Here is a 9,537-nt window from a genome sequence, read left to right on the forward strand (position 1 = left end):
TATATATATATATATATATATACCGTAGGATGAAACGTAACATCTTATCGTGTAAGCTTCTCCTTCTTATTTGCTTCAACTAATTAATTCTTGTGCTTTTTTTGTCATAGCGTAAACATAAACTACATTGCGGAAACAATTTATCTACTTCGCAAAGTAAGTAAGACTGTGTAGTATTACACTGGCTTTAATTTTTTGTTGTTGTTCACTGCTAAAAAACTGTAAAAAAGCGTCCAAAAAAAACGATCGATATCCGGCCGACTTCAATTCATCGAAAAAACAATGGTCGCTAATGTGAGGCGACCGCAGACGGTCGATGTTTCCGACCGAAGTCGATCGGTAATTTTTAACGCGCGTTGACCAAATAATCTGACACAAAATAAACTTACCGACCGAATTCGGTCGGTATTCTTGAAAATAATTTTTAAATTAGCCACTGACATCGGTCGGAATCTTAATTATTTATTTTTTTAAATTATTTATTTTCGACCGCAATCAGTCCGTATTATTAAAATATTTAAATTTTAAAATAAAAAAATTCCGGCCGAAGTCGGTCAGTAAATTTAAATTTCTGGAAAATTCAATTGAACATTTCCGATCAACTTCGGCCGGTAGGCGGTCGGTTTTTTGGTAAGTTTTTGGCCGAATACAGTTGTTTTACAGCTGCACCACCTGTCAACAACCAATCACCTATAATGGCAGCATTACATTGCTGTCATTCAACCAATAACAACAACAGTAACAATAACAACAACAATAACAACTACCAAAACTATATTAACAATATTTATAGAGTTTTAAAATATCCAACAACAAAACGTTTCACAAGTCAAAAGTTCAAACGTCATTCAATGAGTGTTTTGTACTACATAATCTCCATCTCCATCTCCACTATTAGAAGCTTCATCGCCGGCATGGTTCGAAGGATCATGACGAGAAGGATTAGCATCTGGGAAGACTCACGAGACCGGGAAATCGGGAAAGCACCACTAGCAAGAAAATTAGTCACCTGACCTTGAAGGACATTAAATTGTTGGCCCCTCTTTTCTAGTTGGCCTTGAAGGGTATCAAGTTGTTTATTTCTCTTTTCTCCTCTAGCCTTTGTCTTTTCAAGTTCTGCTGAAAGTTTTGCGATCTTCTTCTCCATAGCCGAGAGAGTCGGCCTATCAATTGCTCGCCCTGGGCGGAAGTCCCTATACCTTGCAATCCAGCCTTTTAGCGCCGAAATGATCTCTCCGGAAGGCTGTATGTTATCCCCTTTTTAGGACCACTGACAACATCCAACCATATCTTCTGCGCTTCTTCGTCAAAAATGGAAGGTTGCTCGCTTGCTCATTAGGTGGCAAGCTCTGAGTGTACTCCTCCACATTAGTCTTGTAGCGATTCTTTATTTAGAAGATAGAAAATTATTAACCATATAATACTATAAACATTAATTTCAAGTTATAGTAGTTATGAAACTTATATATGTAGTCACCGCCCGGACCTCGACCCATCTACTTGGATCTGTCGGTGCCTTCTTCTTTCGGATGTGAGTCCCCATGAAGAACTCATCTTTCAACAATCTATTCTCATAGACGAGAGTCCTAACTTAGAAACCAATCTTTTAGCCTTATATAAATCTTCAAGTATGTTGAAAGTTGGGTCAACTAGTTCACTCATAAAGCCAATGAAAGAATCTATTCCCGCTTGAGAAATATTAGTATCTGATTTGATACTTAATAACCTAACCGCAACAGACAACTGAGAGTGCATACTCCCTTCACTTAGTGGACGACTAGCGGCCTCTAACTGTTCATAAAAATATTTTACCTCTTCATTAGGAGCTTGTTCAACACTTTCATTGGGTTCAAACTCGAAGTGCATCCCAAAAGCATCCGCAACCATTTCATGGTATCTAGGATTTTGAACGTTATTCCTCACTGACCCACTACTTTCACCAACAACTATGTTATGAAATACACCATCAGTACCATCAACCTCTCTATGACTAGTCCACACAAAAGATCCTGGGTGGGAAAAATAAATTTGAATTTTCGACCGACATCGGTCGGTATTCTATAAATATTTTAATTAATCTTTTCTTTGGTAGATAGTATGCAAGTCTGACCAGACTTTGATCAAGGATTGACCATTTTCCGACCGTGGTCGGTCGAAATTTTCAATTGTGTCAGATAAAGTAAATTTTCTTTGTTGTGGGACTACATTTTTCGACCGACTACGGTCGGTATATTTATGTACAATTTGTTAATTAAATTTTTCAACCAATTTCCTTTGTTTCCTACCGACATCGGTTGGTTTTTTATTCCGACCAATTTTGATCGGTATGTTATGGACGGATTTTGACGTTTTCCTAGTAATGGTTGTTATACATAAACCACATAATTCGATCAGCTGTACTTGCAAGGTATATTCCATTTATATATCTTTTGGCAATTGAAACTCGATCAAGGGAGTCAAAATTCTTATTATTATTGAATGCCTTCAAGAAAATAATCATGCTAAACACTATGTAATCAAATATGTAAGGTCAATGGGTGAGTTCGTGAGAGTTGTGATTACATTGTCGAAATAATTCATGGCTTTCATTGATTAATCAGCACTATTCAAAGGTGTTTACAGTACTATGTGGGCCTTCTTTTTTTTTTTTAATCTGATTCACGTGTGAGGTTGGTGAGAGAGGAATCATCAACCTATTATTAGTCTTGACATCAATATATATACAAAGCTAAAACAAGCTTTAATGTTCTTTTTTAGTAACAAGCCTATTTATGAATATTCCCACACGTGTTATGAAGAGGGTTTGAAACCATAAATTTTAGTCTAGACCTAGATTTATCTATGTAAAACTATTAAAATTGGTAAAATACTCCCCGCAATTTAGATGAGATAATTTGACTCGTCGCGGAGTTTAATCAAAAAAAAAAAATTTGAAACTTGTGATCTTAAAAGCTTAAAGGGTAAAAGCTTTGTAGGGCCATGACATTTGTGTGGTTATAATTTCTCATTAATGATAAAAATGAAGAGTATAAAGCTGAATTATTTCCAAATTTAGAAATGTGTCATTTAATTTGGAACAGACTAAAAAGGAAAGTACCACATCTAATTTGAAACGAAGATAATATTAAATTATGAACTCATAACTCATACAAGGACCAAGGTGATGAGTTCAGTAGTTGAAATCCGAATACTGAAATCGTAAAATTAAAATTTTGAATCCGCCCTCTAGATTTGCGCACAGTGTGAAGATTTTATAGCATGCTTAGAGATATACATGCATATATATGTGCGGGTTTGCATGTGGCAGTAGGGTAGAGAAAAGCTAATTATCGTGGGCGGGGGGGGGGGGGGGTGTGGTTTTAAAGGGGAATACTACATTAACACTAATGGCCAAGAAAAGTAGATCTATGTCTTTATTAGATCGAATAAACTATGTAAAAAAAAAAACTAAGGGGGGAAATACGAGATTGGTAGTAAACTCCTTATATATTTGATTCTTGTTCAGTAGTAATATTTCATACAAACTTCTCGCAAAATTCTTTCACTCTTTTCTCCTTAGCTTATATTCTATATATCATTTCCCTTTTTGTGTTTTGGCTATAAGAGAATAATGGGGAGCAAGAAGCCAAAAGTAGTGATAATTGGAGCAGGAATGGCTGGCCTTACAGCAGCTAATAAGCTCTATAAAACAGCAGGATCCAAGGAATTATTAGAGGTGTGTGTAGTTGAGGGTGGTAATAGGATTGGTGGAAGAATTAACACATCAGAATTCTGTGGTGACAGGATTGAAATGGGTGCTACTTGGATTCATGGAATTATAGGCAGTCCTGTTTATAAGATTGCTCAACAAATTAACTCACTGCAATCTCAGCAACCATGGGAGTGTATGGATGGAGATATTGAACCATTGACCATTGCTGAAGGTGGACATGAACTCAATTCTTCTCTTGTTGAGTCCATCTCTGACCTTTTCAACAAACTCATGGATTTTGCTCAAGGGAAATTAGTCACTGAAGATGGTGTATACAATGAAATTGCTAAATCCAACAATGGATTAAGTCTTGGTTCTTTCCTTAGGAAAGGACTTGATGCTTATTGGGAATCAGTGAAAGGCGATGGCGATGATATTGAGCGACAAGGGATTGATGAATGGAGCAAAAGATCAGTTGAAGAAGGGATTTTTGCAATGTTTGAGAATATTCAAAGGACTTATACATCAGCTGGTGATTTGGAAATGCTTGATTTCAGTGCTGAAAAAGAGTATCGAATGTTCCCTGGAGAAGAAATTACCATTGCTAAAGGCTACTTGTCTGTGATTGAATCTTTGGCATCTGTTCTGCCACCTGGTTTGATCCAACTAGGCCGAAAAGTCGCAAAGATTGAGTGGCAGCCTGATGGTTCATTACAAATTGAAAATGGTAGTAATAATAAGGCAGTGAAGTTACATTTTGTGGATGGATCAATTATGTATGCTGATCATGTCATAGTTACAGTTTCACTTGGAGTTCTAAAACAAGGGATTAATCAAGATTCTGGTATGTTTAATCCTCCACTTCCTCATTTCAAGACTCAAGCAATTTCAAGGCTTGGTTTTGGTGTTGTAAACAAGCTATTCTTGAAACTAAATCCAACCCATGATCAAGAATATGACATAAGATTTCCTTATCTACAGATGGTTTTCCATCAAACAAAACCAAACCCAAAAATCCCTATGTGGATGAGGAGAACAGCTAATGTATCTCCAATCTATAGCAAGTCAAGTGTTTTATTATCATGGTTTGCAGGTAAAGAAGCTCTTGAGTTGGAATCTCTTGATAATGAAGAGATTATTGATGGTTTTTCAAAAACCATCTCTAGCTTTCTTTTAAACTCAAAACATTTCAAGAAATCAAATGACTTATGCTGCAATGGACATGCAGAAAGTAATTTTAAAGTGGAAAAGGTGTTAAAAAGCCAATGGGGAAGTGATCCATTATTCTTGGGTTCATATAGTTATGTTGCAGTTGGATCAAGTGGAGATGATTTGGATATTATGGCTGAGCCATTGCCAAAAAGGACTAGCATTCATAATTCAAATGGTTGCTATACTCCTCCACTTCAAATTCTGTTTGCAGGGGAAGCAACACATAGAACTCACTATTCAACAACTCATGGTGCTTATTTTAGTGGTCTAAGAGAAGCCAATAGACTTCTTAATCACTATCATTTTATTCATATATGATAATATGTTTGTTTTTCATTGCATTCAATAGAGCCTAGGCAGGTTTTTTCTTGCTTTCTTTATTTTCATATTTTTCTATGTGTTTGTGATGAATTACTTTTTCCTTTCCTTTCCTTTCCTTTACTATAATTTAACAATTCTTGCTTCTATTAAAGCAAACTAGCTTGTCATGCTAAGGGTGCTTATAAATTATTATTTGAAAGATAAAGGTAAAGAAAAAGGAGGTAGCTTTGGATATCTTTATATTTGGTCCATCTTTGTAGAGTCTCCTTTAGTATGGTTAGTTGACAGGATCCGGTAAAACCGGCCATATCCTGCTAGGACAATTTCTCTGGTGAAATTTAAAAAATAGCCAAATTTACAAGTGGTAATTGAAAAATAGCCACAGTTTAAAAAATAATTAAAATTTAATCGCTTTTTATGTAAAGATAAATTTGATGTTCAAAATCCGAAAACTATTCTAGCATAATATACTGGAGTTCGAATTTTTTACATGTGAACTTCCAGCATAATATACTAGAGTCCAGCATAATATACTGGTCCAATATAATATACTGAAAGTTCATACACAGGTACTTCAATCTCCAATATATTATGGTGGAACTTTCTGTGTGTTGGAGTTCTAGCATAATATGCTGGAAGTTCATATACATGTGCACCAATCTCCAGTATATTATGCTGGAACTTTCCGTATTGCAGCAAAATAGTGCCTATTTTTCAATGACTTTACAAACGCTGGCTATTTTTCAATTATCGGTCCGAAAACTGGCTAGCCTGTACTATTTTCACCAATTTCTCTCTTGTAAAAAGTATTCTTATTTTTCTTAAAAGAAGTTTATTTTTTTAACAACCTAGGATGGTTTAGCTCGAAAGAGTATTTGCTGTGAAGCTTGTCTCAGGCCAATTCTACATCGGAATGGAATGAAAAAGTCATAAAAGGGCGAGTTTAGGATTCAAGCGTCTTTTGAGTTGAACCTAAGGGATAATAGTGTTAGACCCCAAAGGTTGGACCAGAGCGGACAATATCTTAACAATTCAGTCTGGCCGCGACAATTCCTTTTAAGACCATGAACTGGATGAGTTTGTGAGATCTTTTAAATGAAATTTAGAATGCAGAAACCATTTCAGGAACCTTTTAATCTGTACCATATACCCCTGCAAAAATTAGATTGGAAACCCAAGTGGGAGTATAGATTTCTTTTTCAGTTTTGATGTTAAAAGAAGTGATGGATGTCCTTAACAAAAGAGACAGTAAGTAGGGATTCTGATGGTTGGTGGAGAAAGGTCTCGATCTCTTAGGTTCAGACCCACCCCAGAATGACAGGTACCATTCCACGCATATGAAGACATATACGTTGCTCAGACTTTTCAAAAATGTTAATCGTAGTCATATTAGATCTTCCAAAATACGTACCTGGAAGCATTTCTGAAGAGTCCGAGAAACATAAATCTACCAATCCCAACTCATTTTTGGTGCATTGACAACATCTTTTCACATAAAACAATAACAACAACCCAGTGTAATCCCACAAGTGGGATCTGGGAAGGGTAGGATGTACGCAGCCTTACCTCTACACTGGAAGGACAGAGAGACTATTTCCGATAGAACCTCGGCTAAAAAAAGGATGGAAGAAGCACTTATACAAGTAATATCAGTACAAGGTATTTAAAAAACAAAACCCAAGAAAGCAAAAGAGAGCATGAAAGAAGCACTACTAGTCGGTAATAACAGTACAAGATAGGAAAGAATAACAAACTAAGGGCGTACGGAAGGTAAGTAACAACAGTACAAAATATGTGGTAATAGCAAAATAAGAATTAAAGGGAAACCAAACTAACACTAATACTATTGAACTAAGGAAGACATAGGGCAATGCTCGACTACTTATTAACCTTCTATCCTAATTCTCAACCTTCACACCCTTCTATCAAGGGTCATGTCACCGGTTAGCTCCAGCTGTGACACGTGGTTTGAAGCTGCAGACCAATCAATAAAAGCAAAAAAATTCAGCATAGAGACAACTTCTTTGCATTATAGTTGTGTTGTGTTTATCATTTTACAAAATCATCCACAACAGTTTTTGATGTCATTTGCCACATCAAACAACCAAACACATAATATCTCAAGTGTTATTGTATGCTATCAAAATCTACAGAGATTTTTACAGTTCTTGAGTTTATGGATGGGTATTGATTGGTCAAATCAAAGGGAGCAACTGACTCTATTATTGTAATAAGTTAAATGGCCCACTTTTGATGTCTCTTTTCTCCTTTCATATGGGGTTTTCAATCACCCCTTTGATGATTTTGCAAATCGTACACCACTATCACCCCCCCCCCCCAACCCAAACACCCCAACAAACAAGAAAATATAATCCCCCACACTCAATTAGGACCCCTCGAATCATCATCATTTACTTCTTTAATAATGCCTTCTCCTCTTGGATAAATTCTTCAGTCCCTACTTACCTGAGGGTGTAACAAATCAATATAATTCTAAGGGGCCATTCCATAATTATTGTTACTTGGCCATTGTTTCAACTAACTAATAATATTATCGTTTTTATCGAGTCGTGTGGTGAGATGGTTAGGAATTTCTCCACGCTTAAATAGGTGGTTTCGGATTTGAGTCCTGAAAATAAATGAGAACTTCTTAGTATGATATCCAACACGAATTGGAAATTAGTCGGCTAGTAAGTTTCAAATACCGAATAGTTAAACAAAAAAAAGTTAATAGCATCACCACTTTGTTAGTTTTACTGTGTTGGTCCCTCACGCTCAAATCAACCAATGTATTATAGACAGCTAGGCCTGTATTGCTGCAACTACTCATTTGTTCTATTTCTTAACCAATAAGCAATGTTGCCTAATATTTCTTTTTTTAAGATTAAAAAATATGAGCAAGCAATCACCCAATTAGGCAAAGCTACAATGGTTTAATCATTTATTCACACATATATTCAAACACTTTCCTTTTCTTGAATGCAGCAGTTAGATTTGCTTCAGATGTGACTGATGGTGGCAAACATGTGGGTCGGGTCAGATGTAGTGGCAGAGATAGAATTTTGCTAAGGGGGTTTGAAAAAAGAAAAAAGTTATAAAGGTTGTAGCTAGTGCGAATAGAACCAATTACCTTACAAAGGTTTTGGACCACTAAGCTATGCTTTTGGGTTGTATCAAGGGGATTCAAAACATAATATATAGAGGTAAAAAAGAGATTTTGCCTTATATACACAGTGTAATTTTTCGCGAAGGGGGTTCGGATGAACACCCTTCCGCCTCCCCTAAATCCGCCCCTGGTCAGATATGAGCGAGTCGAAAAATAGTAATGCAAAAATGGATAAATTATCCGACCCGACCCATATTTAATACGGATAATAAATGGGTTAACCAGCGGATAATATGAATATCAATATTATCATGACTTCTTGAATATGATCAATTTGGAAGAATTCCTAATTTACCAAACTTAAGGAACTCCAATTTTGAGGCTTTACAAATATAAAAGTTAAATTTATTGGTTATCCATTTTCTAAGTGGATAATACAACTTTAATCCATATTTGACCCGTTTTTATAAAGATTATTATCCAACATATTTTTTTAATGGATAATATGAATGGATACCTGTTTTCTTTTAACTATTTTGCCACCACTAGACGTGACTGTAAATATTACATGACAAATAATCAACTGTCCTTGCTGGAGATGATAAGTAGGAACTAGAAAGCAACAGCTAAAGCTTAAATTATTTTTTTAAGATAAGAATAAGCTATTTTTCTTATATTTGTTGCTCATATTCACAAGCAACTAATTCCAAAATGAATAAATTTATATATGTGGACTTGTTTTTTTCTGGTGCTGTTCATGAGCAGTTAAGCTGCAGTTGGAACAGCAGATAGATAATCAAGAAATTCCAAATATATAGAAAATATAAAAGTGGTGCATAACTTTAATTAATGTGAAGTTGGTATACGAACCAAGTACATTTGTTGGTTTACTTTAGTTAGATCATACCAAACACAATTTCTGTCCTTTTTTTATTTGTATAGAAAAACATCATGAGATCATCAAACAATTCCAGCTCCATCTTTTGCCAACCATTTTTATATAAATATGAATTCTTTTTTAATAATGGCCCATGCATTTGATTCACAAAATCTTAGATTGGCATTAGCTTATATACAAGAGGAACATTGAATTCTTCTTTTAACAAAAAGGTTACTGAATGGGAACTTCTTTTCCATCCCAATTTGACCAATGGCTATGGGAATCAAAAGAGAATATAAAAGTATAACCAATATGGAATACTTAATA

At 35.4% G+C, this 9,537-nt stretch overlaps 1 protein-coding gene across 1 annotated transcript; it reads left to right on the forward strand.

The window, feature by feature from the left end:
- LOC109228480 (probable polyamine oxidase 5) lies at positions 3,395-5,329 on the forward strand. The gene has a single exon (XM_019393578.1). It carries the CDS (start codon positions 3,611-3,613, stop codon positions 5,219-5,221), a length of 1,611 nt encoding a protein of 536 aa, XP_019249123.1. The 5' UTR covers positions 3,395-3,610; the 3' UTR covers positions 5,222-5,329.

Source organism: Nicotiana attenuata, chromosome 7 (assembly GCF_001879085.1).
Source record: "Nicotiana attenuata strain UT chromosome 7, NIATTr2, whole genome shotgun sequence".
NCBI lineage: Eukaryota > Viridiplantae > Streptophyta > Magnoliopsida > Solanales > Solanaceae > Nicotiana > Nicotiana attenuata.